Source organism: Zeus faber (genome assembly GCF_960531495.2).
Source record: "Zeus faber genome assembly, chromosome: 13".
Taxonomy (NCBI): domain Eukaryota; kingdom Metazoa; phylum Chordata; class Actinopteri; order Zeiformes; family Zeidae; genus Zeus; species Zeus faber.
This window is the reverse complement of record NC_137198.1, coordinates 19,824,783-19,848,414: the sequence shown is the minus strand read 5'-3', so window position 1 is coordinate 19,848,414 and position 23,632 is coordinate 19,824,783. Positions and strand designations below refer to the sequence as shown.

At 44.7% G+C, this 23,632-nt stretch overlaps 1 protein-coding gene across 1 annotated transcript in view; it reads right to left on the bottom strand.

Moving 5' to 3' along the window:
- Positions 1–23,217, bottom strand: part of eipr1 (EARP complex and GARP complex interacting protein 1) — a 44,456-nt gene extending 21,239 nt beyond the window's left edge. The window contains exons 1-5 of the mRNA XM_080012581.1: positions 23,074–23,217; positions 22,187–22,270; positions 16,908–17,040; positions 11,139–11,298; positions 1,690–1,789 (exon numbers count right to left, since the gene is read on the bottom strand). Of these exons, the coding sequence (XP_079868707.1) occupies positions 1,690–1,789; positions 11,139–11,298; positions 16,908–17,040; positions 22,187–22,270; positions 23,074–23,115 (519 nt within the window). The 5' untranslated portion in view covers positions 23,116–23,217. The remainder of the gene's footprint in view (positions 1–1,689; positions 1,790–11,138; positions 11,299–16,907; positions 17,041–22,186; positions 22,271–23,073) is intronic.
- Positions 23,218–23,632: the final 415 nt, after the last annotated feature.

Genomic DNA, 23,632 nt, shown 5'->3' with positions numbered 1-23,632 from the left:
TTCATTGTGTAAAAATATGTCGACGAGATGTCGCGACGAAGACAGACAACGCCACAAACTTTATAATTTATTTAGATTATTTATTTATTATGTTTTTGATTTGATCACAATTGTATTTTAGTGATATTTAAAGTACAGCATTTGCCCTTGTGACTTATTGTTCACGAATTATTTGATTTCAAGTTGTAATATTCATAATTTTTATTTATTGATTTTTAAAATAGCGCACATCTACATGCCTTGATAATGTCATTCTCAATGCAGCCTGCTTTACAGTTGTTTTTAAGCTCAATACACACAGATAATATTTGACCGGATCTCTCCCATGTGTCTTCCAGGACACGTTGACCGGCACCAATTTTTTCAGACGGAAACTCTGACACACAAAGACACACAAAGATTTTAGCTGTGTGTATTCCAAACACATGAGAAGACACGTGCCCCTATCTTTCTCTCTCTCTCCCTCTGTAGCCCTCATACCCCCCCCCCTCTCTCTCCCTCTCTCCCCCTCTCTCTGGTGGGCGGACGGACGGACGGACGGACGGACGGACGGACGGACACACGCACGCACGCACGCACGCACGCACGCACACAGCCCAAATTGGGGATCGAATGTGCGTGTGTGTTTGTCGGCCTGATTGAAATCTCTTGGACTGACAACAGTGATTTTTCACCGGGGTCAAATTAATGGGGGTACACAGAAACACAGACACACACACACACACACACACACACACAATAACACACACACACACACACACACACACACACACACGTGCAACCTGAGTCCTGTGGGTGTGTGACCTGACTGCCCTTTGAGTGAGTCCCTGGATGAGAGCATGAATTACTAATGACTCATCTCCACTCTCCATCACTCACCGCTGCCACTATCAGAAGACCTGGTCTGCATGCACGCACACGCACGCACACGCACGCACGCACAAGCACGCACGCGCACGGACGCACGCACGTACGCACGCCCATCGACTCTCGAAATACTGCATGTAATTAAGACGATAATTTTGATGGCGGGGTCTGCCAGTTGGAAACGGGGAGTTTACACTGAATGGCCTCTTCACCTCAAGTCACGTCTTCAGGATTTACAACCATTTCACCCTGGTTCTTCAATCCCTGGAACCTCACCACCGGCCGCTATTTCCTTCCCTTATCGTGTATGGATGAGAGATTCCTGCTAGAATACTTTCTTATGGAAGTCTTCAACTCTTCCTCCTATTCCGCGGCACGTTTTAAGTGAACACAGTGTAAAAAAGAAAAAAAAAAAAAAAAAAGAAAAAAAATCAAAAAAAAGAAAAAAAAAAAAAAAAGAATAATATTATATATATATCAAGTCAAACTGGTACATTTGACAAGAATAAAGTTAAATTAAAAACATCTGGAGAAGATACCCGGATATAAATACAGATATATAAGTGTGTGTGTGTGTGTGCAAGAAGAGAAAAAATAGTGAGTAAAAATGAGTGAGAGAGAGAGAGAGAGAGGGTTGGACGCTTTCCGCAGTGCTTGCTGCAGAGGGAGGATGTGTGTGTGTGATAACACCGTGACGATATGGTGGTTATCAAATAATGAGTTGGCCATTGTGTGATATGCTCTGAGTTTATGTCAGCCAGGTGTGCGTGCGTGTGTGTGTGTGTGTGTGGGTCTGTATGTGTGTGTGAGAGCGCTACTCACCGTGGCCTGTGTAGAACTCTCCTGCAGGTCCCACAGCAGCGCGTGGTTATCCGCCAATGAAATCACACGCTTGCCGTCTCCCATGGGCTCCCACAGCACACTGTTGACGTGCGTGCGCACGCACACACGCACGCACGCACGCACGCACGCACGCACGCACGCACGCACGCACGCACACACACACACACACACACACACACACACACACACACACACACACACACACACACACACACACACACACACACACACACACACACACACACACACACACACACACACAGAGTTAATTGCAATTCATAACAGAGCCAAACATATACAAGCGTACACACAATTGTGTCCATTGCATTGCTGGGGACAAAGCAGAAACAGGGCGAATGCTCCAAATAGGTAAGTATTCAAATGACTGTCGAAGCATCTGGAATAATAACAGAAGCAAAAGGATCTAGACGCTTTAAATGTGTGCCTAGACACGCCGCATGGGTGAATTTGTAGTCAGATTTCAGGCTTGGCACTAATGAACGGCGTCATTTTAACAACAGAGCGAGAGTTACAGTCTATTGACCCTTCATGGCATCCAACACCCTCTAGATCCTTGTCAGTTAGTCAAGCAGCTAAACTTGTCATCCTCCCTGCCAGTCGGAATTTATGAGGGACAAAAAAAATACCAAAACAAAACAAAAAAAAAAAACGGGGGAGAAAAAGGGGGAACTTGGTCAGTAAACAATAAAAACACTCCATATATATATGCTACAAAAGGCAGCCACACTGGTTTGTCAATAATTTCCAATTCTAGACATGTGGGGTTTGAACGGAAACACCTGTTGCAGCTTGCCCAACTCAAAACTCTTTATCTTGGTTCTGTGGAATATTATGGCATGTATGTATGATAATTACACATGATTTTCATGAATATTTTATATTATGATTCCTAATTATTTGTCATGTACTCTATAATAAAGCGGCAGATATGTCCATAACGCGCTTTGCGGACAACATTTGAGAAGCAAAACCGCCAAGTTTGATGCAACCGTTGTGTATTTCCAATATAGTGATGTCAAAGATCAGAAACACAATCTTTTGATTTCTTACCCCGAGTTGTCTTCACACGGAGAAACTGAGAGTGAATAGCAGTGGTGTGTGCAAGATCCCAGCGCAAATTATTCATCAGTTTGTCAAAAGCTATGCAGTTCTTTATAATATGAATAGGAATATCTCATGGTCACTTATGCGATTTCTCCACTGTATAATACATTTCATATCCATTCCATTCATATTCATATGTGGCAGAGATCACAGGGGTGTCTGAGGCCTTGAGGCATATGTTCCTTAATAGTAAAATATTGGTTAGTATACAAGTATTCCTCACTTAACAATCTACCTGTTTAACGACTGTTCGGACTTACGACCAGCTCAATACAATACAGTATAATAACGCGGCGTGCGCCGCGTCTCAGCATCAGTGTCGCAATCGCCACGCCACCTTACCGTGAAATAACATGGGTCCTCGCTTATCGACCAATTCAGTGGGGTGTTCCCTGTATGCATTGGTTAGTACCTACCAAAAGTGTTCCAAAAAGGACAACCGGTGAACCAGCAACAAGGTCATTGGCGACCATGGGCTCATTGATGTGCGTGGGAAGTGAAGTCCAGCCTGTCTGGTCCGATCCCACAGAGAAGAGCTACTGTAGCACTAATGGCTGAAAAAGTTAATGTTGCTATGATAGAAAGGTGTCAGAACACACAGTGCATCACAGCTTGCTGCACAGACCGGTCAAAGTGCCCAGGCTGACCCCTGTCCACCGCCGAAAGTGCCTACAGTGGTCATGTGAGCATCAGAACTGGACCATGGAGCAATGGAAGAAGGTGGCCTGGTCTGATGAATCATGTTTTCTGCTACATCATGTGGATGGCCGGGGTTAGGGTCTGATCTGACCGAGCATCTGCAGGATGTTCTGGAATAACAAGCCCGATCTATGGGGCCCCATCTCACATTTTACAGTAGTTAGAGGATCTGCTGCTAACGTCTTGGTGCCAGATTCCACAGGACACCTTCAGGGCTCTTGTGGAGTTCATGCCTCGACGGGTCAGAGCTGTTTTGGCGGCATGAGGGGGAGCTACACAATATTAATGGTTATTAGTGGTGGTTTGAATGTTGTGGCTGATCGGTGTAAATTGTAGCAGAAACCGTGAATGCAATGTAATAATGTATTGTATGCCCTGAAAAACACTGCAATGCAACGGTGATAAGACTTGTGGTGGAGGAAGGCAAAGGTTCCACAATGTGTGTTAAAAGGGGGGGGTCTCATATTGAGTTGAGTTTTGAGTTGAGGATCATTGGGAAACAAATGTTCAGAACCCTTCATACAGACTATAGATTAGTGCTAGTTTTCTTGTCGTCGTTTTTCCCTGTTCCAATCCCAATGGTTACAGTTGCTTCTCTCACTTCAGGTCATCTCTAACTTAGAAGAAAGACATCACCTTACACTGAAACCTTGGACCCACAGGTGCACAGTGGGTTGGGCTGCAGGCTCATGTTTCTGCTGGAGCAAAAACTTTGAGGAAACCCCATTTCCTTAAAATTTGAGGAGATGGAAATTGAAATGTAGTTTTGAGGAAATGTAGTTTTGTGCTCTAAAATGGTTTTGGCTTGGGGACATCAACGATGAGACAACTCCCTACGTTGGACCCATCATTCAATGAAAACCCTTGGCAAGAACACCAGAAGATGTATGTGTGCGGTGTGGTGTGTGTGTGTGTGTGTGTGTGTGTGTGTGTGTGTGTGTGTGTGTGTGTGTGTGTGTGTGTGTGTGTGTGTGTGTGTGTGTGTGTGTGTGTGTGTGTGTGTGTGTGTGAGGATGTGAGAAGCACAAGATATAGGAGGTATCGTGGAGAATAGGAGGGAAGGCAAAGCTTACGTATGGCTATTGGATCCCCTTCAAGTCAATAGGAGGGAAGGCAAAGCTTACGTATGGCTATTGGATCCCCTTCAAGTCTGTAATATGCATCGGCAATTTAAGATATATGGGGAGAGGGCAGGGGAGGAGAGGACTTTATGGGGAATGTAAATTCCAAGTTGATGAGCAACAACCTTCACTGTTGGAAAAGAACAGCTCTTGCTGGATGGGCCCTCGGTCTGACCTTAAAGACGGAGATTGCGGCATGTCAAATACCATCTCTCTTTCTGCCTCACCCACAGACACACACACACACACACACACACACACACACACACACACACACACACACACACACACACACACACACACACACACACACACACACACACACACACACACACACACACACAACCAATTAAACGACACACATCTTTAAAGACTTTGCCACCTTACATTTCCCTCAAGTCCCTAAAATGTAATATAATATAATTTGGCCAATAGCATGAACGGCAGCGAGAAACAGAGGCAAAGAAGGAGAGGGAGAACAATGTATTCATTTCCTTCATTGCGTTGCTTCGTGCTTATGAAATGAAAGAACATGTTCTTTGCATTCGACCTTGGGCTCCACAACATGCCAAGCGTGGTGGCAATAGTAATGGCATGTAAATACTCTCAGGGAGAGCTTTGGAGGTTTTACAACCCATATATCTCAAGCCGCAGAGAGTCTCCCCCTCCCCCACTCAAACTCTCTCTCTGTCCCTAGATGAACCTTTTAAGAGAAGAGGCAAAAGAGACGCATCGCTTGTGTTCGTATAAGAATATTGTATATGATTCTTGTGCACACAATAGCATGTCTGATTTCAGAATCAGAATCAGAATCAGAAATACTTTAATAATCCCAGGGGGAAAGTACTTAAATTTCCCCCTGGGATTATTTTTTTAAATTTTGGGTGTGCATACACTGTATATAGATATACTGTATACTGTATGTGTGTGTGCAGGGCCGGCCAGACACATAAACGAACTAAGCGCTTGCTGAGGGCCCCCGTGGCCACCAGAGGGCCCCCAAAAGTGCTTGAAATGTCTCACAAAAGAGATTGAAATGTTTTTATTTTATAATTTATTTATTGATTACATTTATTTTATTTTTTATTATTTTTTTTTATTTTTTTATTTATGCATTTCTTTTTTGAAACGTCACCCTATCCAGATACATGATATCAATTTGTGTTTAAATAATCAATTTTGATGCCTAAATACTGAGAAAAGCCTGCACTGTCATATAAGAGTGTCTCCACTTCTTGGAGACAAACATACCTGTGGAGAAGAGGCTGATGTTGACGGGAGTGCCCAGCCTACAGAGATGGAGAGCCTACCAGAACTCCCCTAAACAAACATGACCACATTTGAGCTTCTCACTTACCTCTCTCAAAATGAGATCTGTGAGTTGTACCCAAATCTTTGGGCAGCTCTCCGGGTAGCCTGCACTCTCCCTGTGACTGTTGCGTCTGCAGAGCGGAGCTTTATTAAGCTCAAACTGATCAAGAACTACTTGAGATATTCAATGGGGCAAGGAAGACTGAGTGGCCTGGCATCACTCGGTATCAACAACAAAGTCGGTCATCAGATCGTTTACAGTGATGTCATAAATGACTTTGCCTCCAGAAATGCCAGGAAACAGATTCTAAGGAGAAGGTGGAATATTGAGGTAATTTGGAAGAGGAGTTTGTAATAAGAAGAATAAATGTCTGAATTCAATTAGTTTCTTTTGGAATTTTTCTCATTTTTTTCCGAACCTTTTGCTCTTTAATGTCAGTATATAATAACATTATATCAGTTTTTCACATTTGCATTGATTTTTAATATAACAAGGAAACTTTGCTCATGGAGGTACTGTTTATCTTAGTTATTGGATTTTAATTGTAGGTGACCTTTGTTCTGCACTTTTGCAGGTTGCAATTTTTTTTTAACCAAAAGCAATTAAAGTGGTTAACTTGTTACAGTAAATGCATTTTCTGCTGGTTTACTTTGTTACTTTCCAGTACGTACACCACATTCAGTATGCCACTTAGTACTGTATCACTTTGAATTTTGAAGTGCAAATTAACACCAGACCACTCTTGTGAGTTTGCTACCTTTTGCGATTAAAAACCATAGAACGGTAAAAACATGCCCGGCAGACATTGGTATGATGTAAGCAACACAGCACATAATGAGTGTGTTAGATTTACAGTAGGTGTGCCAATGATCAAGCATTGAAAATAGTCAATAGTATTGGTGGCGCCGAGGCGGTGGGGGGCCCCCCGAATCAAATTCTGTTTAGGGCCCATAAAGGCTTGGGCCTGCCTTGTGTGTGTGTGTGTGTGTGGGATCAGAGCGAGCTTTTCCCCAAAAACATAGCAAATAAAAACAGTGTGCTTTTATTGTAGATGCATTAATTGACTCTGTTTCTTGCTGCTGCTCCGCTGCCGAGCTTCTCAGCAGAACGCTTGTGAAAAAACTCCGCCTTCTCACGGCCCGTTGGAAAATGTCGGTCTGAGGCGCCGGTCTGCAGCCCGGTGGTTGGGAACCTCTCCCTGTCATAGATAAATTATGCCATAAATTATAGCTAAAATATACTAAATGTACAAAAATGAAGAGAGGAAGGGAGAAGAAGAAGGGTCGAGGTGGAGGGGGAAGGTGCAGCGAGAAACCGAGTCGGTGACCACCCCAAGCCCTTCCAGGCCGACCCAGAGCCTGGAATGCACAAACGTTATCCCTTCTAGAAAAAGGGTGTCAATGCCGCATAATGCGCAGTTGAGCCACCCCTTATTACTGTTGGGTAAATGTCTTAACCACGACAGCCCTACCAAAAACTTGTCAATTTGGACACCGGTCCTCACAAGTATAGTCGCACGCACGCACGCACGCACGCACGCACGCACGCACACACACACACACACACACACACACACACACACACACACACACACACACACACACACACACACACACACACACACACACACACACACACACACACACACACACACACACACACACACGCGCGCGCTGATCGTCCACATGAGGGCCCACCATTGGAGTCCTATTGATTGGGCCTATAGAGCCTTGCAGTGAAAATTGCAGACACAACCACAAGATATAGGTGTACACATACACACATTCCCAGACACACACACACACAAACCATTTGCACACACACACACACACACACACACACACATACACACATAGACAGACACACACGTACACACACACACACACACACACAGAGCTGTGTGTACTATATTTGGATGTGGAATAGAGGAGAGTAGACAAACACTTACACACTGGCGTACAATCACACACCATACAGATTGCTTCATGGACACACATATAGCAGAATAAGACGCACAGACAAAGAAACACACACACACACACACACACACACACACACACACACACACACACACACACACACACACACACACACACACACACACACACACACACACACACACACACACCCCACTTTAGGAAATCAACCTCATTGGCTTTTTGCGCTGAGGTGCTCCCTCCCAGGGCCGTGATTGGCTTCCAATCCAAAAAAAGAAAAAAGAAAAAAAAAAAAAGATCTAGACTCAGACACACACACACACACACACACACACACACACACACACACACACACGCGCGCAAAAACATTATTTTGCCAAGCTTTGTTTATCTTGCGTTTCTTATTTATTTTTGTGTGTGGGGTCTATTTTGCTGATATTTCCATTCGAGGCACGCTTTTCACAACAGGATGGTAGCTCCAATGTTTGTCCACCCAAACAATGAGGGGATTTAGAGGTGATAAAAAGTGTTTGGGTGAAAAAAAAAAGTATTTTTTGGGGGTGGTGCGTTAGGTGTTATGTGTGAGATAGACACACAGGCGAAAAAGGCAGTTAGTCACACACAAACACAGCAATGGAGGCTGCTACTGTACATGCAGATGGACATGTCACAATGCAGACACACACAGACACACACAGACACAACCACACACACACACACACACACACACACACACACAACCACACACACACACACACACACACACTAGCAAAATGCAAAATTCATCGTCCATTTCCTTATTGTTCCTCTCTTTTTCCAACAACCACTCAAAGACAACTGACATGCGCATACTGTATATAGTACACACAAAAAAACACCTACACACACTCAAACACTGACGCACATGTTGTTGCTAGTGCAGACTAGGCTGCCTGTGTGTGTGTGTGTGTGTGTGTGTGTGTGTGTGTGTGTGTGTGTTATGGTGAGATGGAGGAGGTGGGCAGCAGACCCAAGCCATCCATCTAGGAAAGCCAATACTACACAGCATCAGCTACAAGCCTCACAGCAACACACACACAGACACACACACACACAGACACACACAGACACACTCACACACACACACACACACACACACACACACACACACACACACACACACACACACACACACACACACACACACACACACACACACACACACACACACACACACACACACACACACACACAGGTGCCCTTGAGAGGGTTATAGCTCACAGGGTGTTAAGGTGGCGAAACTTGGGGCCATCAATCTCTACCCAGAAGTCCTGCCTTACCTGGCCACACACACACACATGCACCCCCCATTCTCTGGGGGGGCATGTGTGTGTGTGTGTGTGTGTGTGTGTGTGTGTGTGTGTGTGTGTGTGTGTGTGTTTCAACCCCACAAAAAATGTCAAAACATAAAAAAAAAAAAGAGGAAAAAAGAAAATATCTCTTTTGTACACCTATCTTCATCTTTCTCTTCATCTATCTTTCCCGGTCGTTATCTCTCTCTCGCAGCCATGCGTCACACTAACTGACTGGCACCTTATAAAAATGATAGCGATGAACGCAGGGCTAAAAAGGGGGAATGACCATTGATTTCCATTCCCGCCGACCAATGAGTTATGGGCGACACGAGACGTGGCCGCGAGACAAAGGAGGGTCGGGCCGGGACCCCGTTCTGAAATATGAAGGGGAGTCCACGGCAGATAGAATAAAATAGATGGATAGAATAAGGGGAAAAAATTATTCAAGTTCACATTAACATGGAGAAGAGAGAGGGAGCGAGGAAGGAGGGCGGCTGGTTAGATGTAAAGTAAGACAAGGAGATAAACAAGAAGATGGAGCACAGGGCAAGATCTGTGCAGTACGGAGATTAAAGATAGAGTGAGATAGTAATAAATGAGGACAGGCAAAGGAGGAGGAGGAGAATCGGAGAGGGGGCGAGTGGAGGAATATGCATATTTGAGACAAAGATCCTGGACCAACAGGGATGTACAGTACTCTGCTACAGTATCACTGGTCAAGCTATTAAACCAGTAACCCTAATCTCCATTGTGTTGGGGGCCAGATTTTCAAAGTGTTACCATTTTGAGGGTCCTTAAAACATGATTTTTTTTTGAAAAAAATAAAAAAAAAGAAGTACACCAACTACAAGAATGTATTATCTTATAGCTGATGATGACATGATGGCCCCGGTTACACGGAGACACAGTTGCATGTCTTTGCGTAACCGGGTGGGGGACCCTGGGTTTTACTTTGTACTTTAGGTTTATGTGCAGTGACCATAAACATTTAAATAGTATGAGTAAATCTACAATTATAATATATTTAATATAAATATAATATATTTATAAAAATAAATAATAAATATATATATAGAAAATATAGAAAATATATTATCTATATTTTTACTGAAGAAATTTAAGTTCTCACTGAATCTTAATATTACCATGTAGAAATGATGACAGTTGATTTAATATATTTTACTCTACCAAGTTCTGGGCCACTGCACACAAGGCCGGTACCCAAGCTGTCCGTGGTCCTGCAGGTTCGAGGTCATCTGTGGTTCAATGCAAGTTTTGACCACTTCTCTCTATAACTTTTAGTTGTGTTTTCCATATCTTTTGAGTTCAATAGGAATTAAGGTTTGCAATGCCTTATTTGTACAAAAGAGTATTCAGAGTTCCAAAAAATTGCTTTCAGAGTGCGTTTTGAAAATCACCACGGACCGCTGCGCATTCCACTACCTACAGATGCCGTGACAGTAATAATAATAATAATGTCAAAATATAATTTACAGATCACTGGAAAGTGACATGCCTTATAAATACGCTTCAGTTGCACCAGCTCTCTGAAGAAGATCACACAGCGGATCCTTTGTTTGGCTTTTTTTTTTTTGGTCTTGCGCAGTTACCACCACATTTCTGTGGACAGTAATAGCGTCACTCTCACTGCATGTGGCTATTCGCATTGGTGTTTGGACACAAACTACAACGAGGATAACTGTACTTATTGTTAGTTACCTTGGAGTGTCTGCTAAATCCTCTGAAAAAAATCTTGAGAAGTTGTAATATTTCATTGAGAAAATCAGATCGCTACACTCAAAACATTGCGATGCAAACAGCATAGGGGGAAGGTTTCATTGTTCACATCCAACCGAACTGTCCTTATCGAACCCCCACCCCTCCGCTCCCTCTTGCCTACCAGGCAGCGTTGCCGTGAGCGCTGTTGTCGAGGTGACAGAGCAGCTCCAGCGTCTGGGCGTTGTGGGCCGAGTCGTCGGGCGACTCGTGGCTGCTCCCCGTCTCCCAGTCGCAAGGCATCCTCCACACCGCTGCGCAGGACACCACCCTGCTGTCGCTCGCTGACACAGACACACAGACACACGCACACACACACACATTAACACATTCAGATACATATTGGCCGTGTGTGTATACACTTATATGCACGCACATACAAATCAAACAAGCACAAATGGACACACAACATTTTTGGCCACCGGAAAGTGAAGGCGACATATATACAGTATGTGTGTTTATGTCTGTGTGTGTCTGAATGTGGTATACAGTCAGTGGACTGGAGCTCATTGTGTAACGTGGGTGGACCTGCACCGAAACCCACATCGCAAATGAGTTATTTTGGCAAGCCCTGCACCACTTAGAGCGGGGGCCGCTAATTGGAACCGGTAGTGTAAAATGTAGAATGGATACAGTAATTGAACAAAAAACTTGGAGCTGGAAGCAAAGCTAGAAAGCAAAAACCAATCACAGAATTTAAAAAAAATAAGGGAGAGAAAGGCGACCGGGAGTGCGTAACTCGCCCCCCTTATTTGGTGTTGATATTGACAGTGAGTGGGCAGGCGTGGGGCTATGAAACACTGGCATTAGGCCTATTTGTCAAATTAAAAAGCAGCGCGGCGCAAGTCCGCGGGGCTCTTGAGTGGTTTTAGACAAGCCTGCGCTCCGGCTAAGTGCGCAAGCAATCACAGAGAACAAAAGACCCTTTCCTGCTCACGTATCTGGGTGCCAGTGGGGGCTAGCGCGAACACCGCAAGTGTATACGAGTGTGTCCTCAGACTCACGTACATCTGTGTGTGTGTGTGTGTGTGTGTGTGTGTGTGTGTGTGTGTGTGTGTGTGTGTGTGTGTGTGTGTGTGTTTTCTGTGTGATTTAGTGTGATCCTGTGTGCACATTTGTTGAAGAATGTTCTTTTTCTGTACATTCGGATTGGGCTTGTCAATGTAATGTACTTTGTGAGTGTCTGTGTATATGTGTGTGTGTGTGTGTGTGTGTGTGTGTGTGTGTGTGTGTGCGTGTGTGTGTGTATGTGTCTGCATGTGTGAAAGTGTGTGTGTGTGTGCGCGGTGGGTTGTCTGAGCTTCAGCCTGGTCCAGTGTGTCCTGTCATCCTGTGAACTGAAGCATGTAGAGCTTAGCTGACACGAGAGAGAGAGAGAGAGAGAGAGAGAGAGAGAGAGAGAGAGAGAGAGAGAGAGAGAGAGAGAGAGAGAGAGAGAGAGAGAGAGAGAAGAAAAGATGAGGGCTACAGAGGGAGAGAGGAAAGACAGAGAAAGAGAGAGTGAGAGAAAGAGACATACATGGCTACACGGGACTGATAGACAAATGCACGAAAGGAAGCACAAACATTAGAGGAATTTAATGAAACGGACGGAGGAAGACAAGATTAGCCCAAGCTCGCCCCTGCATCAGCGTGAGGGTCATGCCAGGGGAGGGAGGGGAAGGGAGAAAGAGAGAGAGAAAGAGAGAGGGAGAGAAAGAGAGAGAGAGAGAGACAGCGAGTGAGAGAGAACGAAGTTACACCCAGTCCCACTAGTGAATGCTGCCTCCAGAGGCCTACTCGGTGCTCTGCGCCAACCTCTCCCACTCGATGAGTCTGCCCCATCTGTCATGGCTGTCTGCTCCAATGTGACAAGACACAACACACACACACATGCACACACACACACTGTCATGGTCGCACACACACACACTGTCATAGCCACACACACACACACACTGTCATAGTCTCACACACACACACACACACACTGTCATAGCCACACACAGTCACACACGGATACACAAAATAGTTAAACACACACACACAGCCAGTTTCATATTCACCCTGGGACATATAGGAAATAACACACACACACACACACACACACACACACACACACACACACACACACACACACACACACACACACACACACACACACACACACACACACACACACACACACACACACACACACACACACACACACCAACTTAACATTGAGTCCCAGCGGCAGCGGTGAATGACTGGTCGACGCTCTGCGTGTCCTGACTGTCGAGAGTGGGGACCCAATATGAAAAGTCACTGTCCACACACTACAGCCCTCTAATTGGGAGGTCTCTGCACCAGGATAGGATGACAAGCTAATTACACTTCCCTTTTGTAGAACGCAAAACCTATCGCCTATCAGCCTCCACACAATGGCAGTCTCAATTCCTGCACTTCAGCGATCTACCCCCTGATGCCTTTCTTTTCCAACAGTAGAACCGGCCGCTCGCTAAACATCCACCAACACCAAAGCCAATGGCAAAAAAAGCCAATGGAAATTTAATTATAATTTCCTTTCTTTTGTGGCAGTTGGAGATCATTTATTTGCGATATATTTTTCGAGCGTGCCTTAATCGCCTAAGCAACCGGTGATTCCTGTGTGTATGAAGAGGGTAGTATACCAGACAGACATTTCTACCTGCCAAAACCCAATTTCATTCCAAATGTAAGATGTTGGCGACAAGTTATTGTGAAGTCACAGTCCTCCCCATGAACAACACAATGGCTGGCGCCTCCGGTCCTGGACCCACGGGGTCTCCACATCAGCTGCATCGCCCCGTCTACCTAGAGGCGGAGGTCGGGCCAACGCATTCCAAGCAGAAAGAACGCAAGGAAACGGGGGTGGTTTCGCTACCAATTGCAGTCTGCACCGGCAAAGTCTTTTCTTTTTGAGTTTGTTGTTGACAAGCTTCAGTTGCATTGTATAATACGTATATTTTTGAAATAGTTAATAATTATTGAAGTAAAGAGATTGAGTGAAAGACGTTGAGGTTTAAAGGCTAACATTGTTTTTTGACAAGGCTCTGTGGAATGCTCGCTTTGATTGATCAATAGCGGCAATCAGCGATTAGTTATATAATGACCACAATGACCCGGGGCAACCACTTTTACGTCTGCTTTCACAGTCCTTGTATCGCTCCGCCTATATGCTCTTGCTACTGAAGCACTAGCAAGTGGTGACATAAGACACTGCATAGAAACTCAAACAATGAAAGACTGGAAGAAATGAATGCAGATATGTTGAAGTATTATTTGTACTGTAGGTCCAATAATAAATCTCTGACTTAAAAAGCTATTAAGACCATATAACTCTCGTCACACCTGGTTGGACACTAAATAAATCAGGATGTTGGTCTTCCAGGTGCTTGCCTTGCTTCGATTGTGTTTCTCACTTTGTTTGAAATGCTCGATGGCAGCGTTTTTTGAGTATCTATAATCATACCTTGATCATCTGCCACAAAAGCAAAGTAATTCCACATGAATCTTGCTGTTTTCCTTCTCAACAGGTCTTACATTTGGCAGAGCTGTTGCTGCAGCAGCATGAACTAGTGTTTGCCATGTTTCAATTTTAGGGTTTGTTGGCACTCACTGCTCAGCCAGCTAATGTCATGCATTTCCTACTAGTTACCACCGGCATTCTCCTGAATGTTGGCATCAACTTGGAACAAAACCTAAATTTGGCACAATATAGCTTTTCCCAAAAAATAAACAAAATTCACTAGCAGGGTGCAAAGAAGATTCCACGCCATCTTGAGCCAAACATTGTAAGCAAAGTGAGCAAGCACATCCGATTCCTACTTTTTGGCAGGCGATGGGGGTGAAAACACACCAGTTTTGCTGTAGAGAGTGGGCAAGCTGGAACAAGCCCGGAGCAGATTGAAAGCATATCATGACAAGAGCTCCTCCCTGTGTGTGTTGGGGCTTTGACCCCAATCTTGAATCTTGACCTGTTGCTCATTGATTGTTGTTCTAACGAGAAACAGGCCTGCAGCCACCCTAACCCCGGGCTCAATTACCTAGACCCAAGACAGGTGTGGCTGCATAAACCACCTCCACATCGCAGTGATAACAACAAAAAAAAAAAAAAGATAAAACAAAATAAGAAAAACAACATTATGTGGCATTCAACGCTAAATTTCAATATAAGTCCTACGTGTGTCCTGTGTCCGTGTTTGGTTACCTCACTTTCCGCTCCCGGGACAGACATTCTCAATCTCAAAGTCACTTGATATGCACACAGTGAGGGGGTTATTTCTAAGACTGGTACATTGCCATTTTATCGATATATTTTGATAGATATTTCCATGCTCCGTCATATCATAATAGCAGCAGATGCGATAATCGAATTGACATGAAACTAAAATGCTTATAGGCAATATGGAATGGCCGCAATTTGACCAGTAATGTCAGTTTTGAAAGTACAGTACAAGAGATTATTATTTAGCCTAAATCCGTTGCTTTATCGCCTTTATTGCCAACTCCAAGCACGCCGCAGACCTGCTAGCATCGTAGCTAAGCGCTAATCATAGGAAGTGCTCTGTTGTTGGTTTCACAGGACCATCATAAATCATTTAAAAGAAAGGAGGAATAAATACCAACTGTCTATGACAAACTGCAGAGGGAAATGTAAGTATTTAAAATCAATTCTGCTGTGTGTTTCTTCCTGTGTGTATGTGTCCATTGTGGGTTGACTTTACTGAAGGCCACTCCGCGTTTCTTCAAACAAAACCACAGATGTATTTTTATTTATTTTTTTCCCCCTGACGTTCCTGTAATTGAATGACACAAAAAAGAACCAAGCCCCGCGGTATCGCATAGTTTTCCAAGCTTGGTGAAAGTCGCAACAAACTTTTCAATTAAGCCTTAGATTCAGCGACTGGATTGCTTATTTCTCGCCTCAAATTTGTACAGAAACCAATTTTTTGTGGACTGATAAGGTGAAATAAGAGAAAGTTTACACAGAAATACAACAGAATCCAGAGTAAAGCTCAAACCCCATTGGCTCACAGAACTAGGGGCCTCGGGAGGGTGGCTCCTCCCACTGAAACAGCCAGTTTTCGGACAGGGTGGATTGGAAACATATTAGAATGGCTGGAATGCATAATCTGAGTGGTATTTTCGGCAAAAAAAAAGCATAAAAACATGTTTTGGGGACCTCAGAGACCATAAATTAACTTGGTGAAAAGGAGCATAATAGGTCCGCTTTAAAACCAAAAATGGACAAAAAGGCTGAGAATGCCTGTTCTCGTGGCACCTGGCAACGTCTGCCGTGCTATAACTTGTAATGGTTTCAATTTTACTTTAAGTACAGTGGTCACTCGACATCTGATACTGTGGGACTAGTGAGTCGGAAGACGCAGGATGAGGTATGAGATTGCAAATGGTTTCAAAATCTGGCGTCGGGTGGTTCTTGACAGGGACCCTCTTGACCTTGGCCAGCGCCGCTACCGCCACTGCCGCCACTGCCGCCACTGCCGCCACTGCCGCCACTGCCGCCACTGCCGCCACTGCCGCCACTGCCGCCACTGCCGCCACTGCCACTGCCGCCGCCGCGCCTCACGCGAGTTGTCATGTCCACACATTAGAATTGATCCTCCCGGGGTCTGAACATGACATGCTAACGCAGTTCCAGCGGAGAGGACTGGGCATCGATCACCTCGTAAAGACCTGATTAAACAAGGGCTTCGACATGCGGCAAAAGTGCGCAAGGTAATTGGAAGGACAGATACAGTCAAATCGACGGAGAGAGACGGAAGAAAGAGAGAGAGAGAGAGAGAGAGAGAGAGAGAGAGAGAGAGAGAGAGAGAGAGAGAGAGGGGGAAAGGGTGGATGTAAGGAAGACAGAAGGGCGAGGCGGACTCACTTTTGTTGTAGCAGGTGGTGAGCACGGCCTTATCCGCAGGACTGGCGCCAATATGCCATATCTCCCCAGCTTGGTGCAGGAGCACGTTCTTGTTAATGATGTTATTCTCATCATCAAAGTCAATGATGTGGATCTGGGGGTACAGTGAGCAAAGAGAGACGGGACGGAGAGAGCAGATAGACAAGGGGAGAGGGAGAGAGAGAGAGAGAGAGAGAGAGAGGGGAGAAAGAGTCAGGATAAATAAACAATGTGTGCACCCCCCTTTCATCTCATCTGCACGTGCCTGCCAGGGTTCTGAGCCCCCCCCGCCCCTGCATGGAGATAAAGATTCCCTCCATTAAAAATAAAGACAGTAAATCAAATCTCGAGGCAGACATCGGTGTGTTTTTTTGTTCTCCCCCCCCCTCTCTCACAACTTTGCACGCCCTCCACTTTTCGTCTTGATTTGGCCTTCAAAGCAGCGATTAAGACAAGTCTTTTAGAAGTGGCATTGAATCGCTGGAAGTCCCCCCGCCCCCCGTGCGACACGTCTGCTAAAGGCAGAGGGGAAAGGGGAATAAGGGGGAAAAAAAGCTAGAACAAAATACGATATCGATTAAAACTCATCTTGTTTTTTTCCCCCTCCAGATAAAGGGTTTACGGCTCGGCGTCTCGTGATTAAGAGAGCTTGAAAGGAACCAAAGGTTAGTGTCTGAGACCGGGGTTTTTTTTTCGTTAAGAGATTGTGCGTCGTGAACGAAAGCGGCTAAGCGAAGGCCGGCGGTCAAACTTTCGACACCTGCGGAGAAGGCTTTGATCGGCGACACCTCGGACACAATTTGTCTCGTGGACGGTGGTTTCAGAGAACAATTTCCAGTGAAGCAAATGACGCGACGGGAGGATCTTTTCAGAGAGAACAGAGAGAAAACACAGCACGTGTTATTGTGATTATCTTCGTCCTCCAGTTACCAACGATAAGCCGACAGTAATTGAGTCAAATTAAGACCCCATTCGGAAACGCACCGTACTATCAGATTTACTGTGGAAATACTATAGGGCGGTTGACTATACTGTAGGCTTTCTACGGTTTGCTCAAACACGCTATAGGAAAATTACAGAGAATAAAAGATGAGAGTTTATTCTTATAGTGATATTATAGTGATATCACTGTACTATTCTCTATCGTTTCAGAAAACAAACAAAATAACGTGGAAACCCTACAGGAAACCACAGTTACACAATCAGTTTTTCTCGGTGTTAGCACAGTAAATCTTGCGGTACAGTCCACCAACAGGGAAATTTGCAGCAGATCTTTTGTCCCACTGTATTGATACGCTGTTCATTAAAAGTTTCAGGTTTTAATAGGTTTAGGTTTTCATGAGAAGGGTCACAAAATATGCAAATCAGAAAAAGAGGCAGTTCTTAAGACCCAGGAGGTGGCCATTTTGAATACACGCCCGATGCGTCTTACTCTAACACTGCGACCTTCCCAAACTTGGTGGAGAGTCTGACACCGCCGCGCTGGGTCCCCACTCAGCAAAAAAGGTTAGAGACTTCCAACAACAAGGGGTCTGCGGAAAGGCCTATTCCTATCGCGAAATTTATTTCGTGCAATGCAATTCATTGCCACGCGGCCCCGGTAAAACAGCGAGGCTCCAGCTTTTCCCCAAAACAGGTGCAGGTGGGTTTACAGCACCTAGAAGCATTTATGGGGTTGCTCTGGACAATAACTCCTGCTAGGCACCTCCCCTCCCCTTTACCCTCCAAAACCTTTACAGGCAGAACTAGAGGGTAGGTCGGCTCGGCTTGTGTTGGTTTGCGTGGGGTTGGCCAGGTGCCACTGTGAGGTGGAAGATAGGGGTGGGGCGCTGGGGGTAAGAAAGAGTGGCAGTATCCTTCAGCCGCCTCAAGGTCAGCTCGGCGGCAATTAACCTTGGATTGGACCGCACCAAGCACTTACTATATATATATATATCTATATAAAACGCAAAGTTGGAATTTTATGCCGGTGGGGAAGCTGTGCAAATAAATTTGGGCCGGCGGGACAGGGTAATTGGAGGGACGAGGAAGGGGGCCCCGATAATAAGGTTCCACCCATATTAACCAAGGTGTGAGAAGGGGGGGGTGAGACAGTGAGACAGTGAGACAGAAAGAGAGAGAGAGAGAGAGAGAGAGAGAGAGAGAGAGAGAGAGAGAGTTCCAGCTCCCCTCACTCTAGGTGATTTATCCCTCGTTCTTCCAAGATCCGGGGGAGTGAGTAATAGCCTTCAGCCGCTCTGGCACCAGGCCCAGCGCTTTTAATTATGTTCCTGATCGGAGGGAGGAGTTCGAGATGGTGTTGGGTAGAGGGTGTGGAGGGGGATAAGGGGGGTAAAAATTAAGCTGGCTCTTGCCCCACCCACCCACCTCCAATCACTCCACACACACACACACACACACACACACACACACACACACACACACACACACACACACACACACACACACACACACACACACACACACACACACACACACACACACACACACACACACACTTATTGGGCCCACTTCGCAAAAAAGCTCTTTAGCCGCGTGGATGACAGTAAGCAGGGCGGCGGTAGAGGAGCGAGCGGGCGCGAGGTGCCAAGCCCGGGCGCTTTATCTCGTTAGTAGCCTTAAATGCCATGCCGGCGCGCCCTCCGCGATCTGTCATTCCAGCTATTGGTCTCCGAGGGATTTTAAAAAGGTGCTAGGCGAGTTAGTAGAGATATTTCCAGCCTGCATTATTCTTAATGGGAGGTGGAAAGGCCAGCAGGCATATACATACAAGGGGAAGTGTTGGGGGATGGCAAGCTGGAGAGGCATTCTTCATAGCGGCAGTTCAAACTCAACTCCAGCAGTCTAATCCCGGAGCGGGGACGCGCTCATACCTTCTGAGACCGCCCAGGGGGTGTGGGGCAGTGGCTCAGGAGTAGGAGTAGAGAGGGCGGTCTCGTGATCGAGAGGTTGCCGGTTCAATCCCCGGCTCCTCCTGGCAGCCAGCCGAAGTGTCCTTGAGCAAGACACTTAACCCCCGAACTGCTCCCCGGGCGCCGCTACGTGGCGAGTGGCTCTATCCGTCAGATACTAGGATGGGACACATGCAGGACTAATTTCCCCCAGAGGGACTAATAAAGTCTGAGGCTACGTTTTTGTGAATCTCCACAAAGAGGGGGGCCGACACCATCAGCACCAAAGCGACAAAAATCCTGCGATTTATTTTTTGTAACCCTGAGTGAGTCTCAATGAGATACCAGTACCAAAGTACTACATACCGTCGCCATGGCAATACAAGTGGGCTACGTGTGCGATAAAGGAAGCTTCATCAATGCACAGTACGCCACACATCTGATTAAGGCATTGTGGTTAGACGCACAAGGCTGCACAGAATATTACATATCATTTTCTTGTATTTCCAGGTCCGTGCCCAGTGCCCACGCCCCAGTGGAGGTTGGGATAAAGGCTCGTTTGGCGAGTGCCTTGTCACCTTTTCCCGGTACGCTCTGTATTAGACTCGCAAGACAAGACCTGGATGAAAAAACTCAATCTGCATCAATCACCAGACTGTTTTCACACCAAAGTCTGCCAAAAGACTGTTTATCTTATTTTTTTTTTTAAATTGCTCTCTCTCTCGTTCTCAATTATTTCTCCCATATTAAGAGCCAACTGTTTCACATCTGTCACTATATTGACCTCTGCGAGCACCACACACAAAGAAGACGACAGACACTCGTACACACACACACACACACACACACACACACACACACACACACACACACACACACACACACACACACACACACACACACACACACACACACACACACACACACACACACAAATTACAAATGGGTGTGCACAAAAGGTGGATGCACATTGACACCAATAAGTCCCAAAGTACAAAAAAAGAAAGAAAAAATAAAAGAAAGAAGGCTGGAACCACTCCAATTACTGGTGTATCAGGGCCAGACGGTCTGTCCCCACTGAGCTACACCTGGGGTCCCCGAGCTCACACGTACACACACACACACACACACACACAAAGTCACTACTGCCAAAAACCCTGAACCTTCTGCCTCGTCAAATAAAAATAGAAGTCTCTAAAATGGTATTTCCCAAAGTAAATTTACCACAAATACACAAATAAATGTACACTTCATGATTGGCCGTTGCTTGCTTCAGATCCCGAAGCGATGCGCCTTGGACTTAATTGATTTATTGGATTACCTTACCAACGCAAATGTAATTTTTTTAGAAATTGATCAACCATTTTTATTACTACTGACATGGGATGAAAAATTTGAAATTTAAGTTATGTTTAAATGTTTAAGTTAACGCTATGCTGGCCTTTCACACATTCAGTTGTATGCATTTGGTGTTAAGTACCCCAGAGAAGGCATCCCATACTGCCCTTCATTTGGCCTCTGATAGGTATGACCTTTCAGGAAATTCAGACTTTTTGAAATATTTTTTACCCATCTATGGCACTGCATATATTGTAGAATGAGCATCATTTATTTATTTATTTTATTATATTTATAATTGTATTTATTATGTATTGTACATTTATTAACAGGCTGTCTGCAGGTACTGTATCACAGAGTTAAATTGATGGTTTTATATCATCAGAAATGTAGTGTCTGACACGGGAGAACTATTTGACAAAAGGAAAAACATTCCTGGTGAAATTAAAACCCAATAAATTCAACATAAAGACAATTTAGACTTTTAAGGCCTAATGTTTGTAGAATTCTAGACATTTTAAGACTTCCTGGGGGCCTGCAGAAACCCTGCTCTTACAAATGACTTAATTGAGACGGAATCCTATTTACAGTCAATTTGTGATCAACCAAGGACAAAAATAAATAAAATTGTTGAGGACTATCAAATATATAGAAAGGCAATGTCTCAGGTAATGGTGTGTGAGTTTATTTACATTTTAATATTCCTTCAATAATAACGGCAAAGATCAGAATAGGATGTTTGTAGACAAGTGGTTTGTAAAAGGAAAAAATACATATATTGAGCTGAGAAATAAAGGACACTTACCTTTATTTTTCAGCTCATGTGTCTTTTTCATTAGTAAATTAAAAAACTGAAAAAGGTCATTGTCTTCATCAAATGCAAATTTCTTGTCTTCCGTGGCGTAATGTGTTTCTAATTGAGGGTCCTCGATATGAAAAAAGTCACTAGTCTATTGCAGTGTAGTAGTACAGTAAGGGGAGAAATAGCATTTTATCCATATGGAATCATTGTTTTTGTGTCACTAAACTCACCTGGTTGTCAAACTTCAGCGACTGTGTTCCCACTAGAAAGCGAATGGCGTCCGTCTCAGCCGTCTGAGCAGTGAGCGCTCTTGCCTGCAATAAAAAAGATAGAATAAGTTAACAGCAGATTCAAGAGTCAAGATATGGATTTGTCACATGCAGTCATACAAGTACGGTGCAGCAAAATGATAAAAGGGGAAACTCTGATGGCTGTGCAAAACAAAGTAGGGAGGAACAAATGTCATTAGATAATATATTCTAAATTATAAAAACTTAAATACACACGGGCAAAACAATAAGCGAAACAATACATCGGCAAAATTAAAAACCAAATAAATATAAATGATCAATATATACATATACTACATATATAATACATATATTACATATACTAAACAAACCAAAACAGTATCTTTAACCATAACAATAATTTATCCGAGTAGTAGTATCGTATTTTGTATGTTTTTATATATCAGACTATTTCTGTTTTGGATTTTTCTATTTTCACCTCACTTTTTATTCTATTCTATTCTTTTTTTTATGCTCTTTTTATACTAATCGTCTGCAGTGTAACGCGCCAAACACCATTACAGTCTTGGTAAATGTACTTGGTTAATACAGCGACTCTGATGTGTAGCTATGTACAGTATCCAACGGAGTGTGTGCAGCGCTTCCGTCCACACACCACCAGTATAATTACAGTAAATATGTTGATATGTTTGCAGACATATTGTCATTTTCTTCAAAGGCCCCGGTGCAGTACAACAGACTCAAGCGAGCGTTTAAGGAAACGTGGCAACGCGTTTATACTATAATAACAGCGTCCGTGCGACCATTGCGGCTTTAACAACTAAATAATGGCCAGTGAGCGAGTTAAGATATGGACTAATACGTGCCTGAAATTCCAGACCATAAATGACCGGGGCATCGTCCTCCATCCCTCGAAAGCGAAGCAGGGTTGCACACCTGCCTTATGTTGGCACAAGAAAGAATAAAAGGAGTAAAAGGAGTTGTTTACAGCCCGAGTTGCACCGCAGCGGCCCCGCGCAACAGCCGGGCTGTTGCACTTCCGCGATGGCGAAGACGTCGCTACGGAGGCGACGGCGTAAAGTGCGGAGGGACCCATGAACAAAGCGTTCTCGCGTTTTAAATCCTGCGTGCGCACCGTTAGAGAATGTCATCCGATCAATTTTGGGTTCCCGCGGACACCGTACACTGTCACACGGAAGCGCTGACGCTTCGCGACTCGTCGGCGCTAGACTGCGATCCGTTTAAGTTTGGCCGCTTGGGGACACCGTAGATGGGCTCGTCGGCGTGCCGTGCCGTGACGCGTGCGCAGTGCGGGTCAAACTGTCAGTCCCGTAGCGTCGAAGGTAAGATGGAAAAACATGTTCCGTGTCTCTTGTATGAATGTTTGTTATTGTGCCGAAATGCAATGTAGCGCGCTCCGCACCG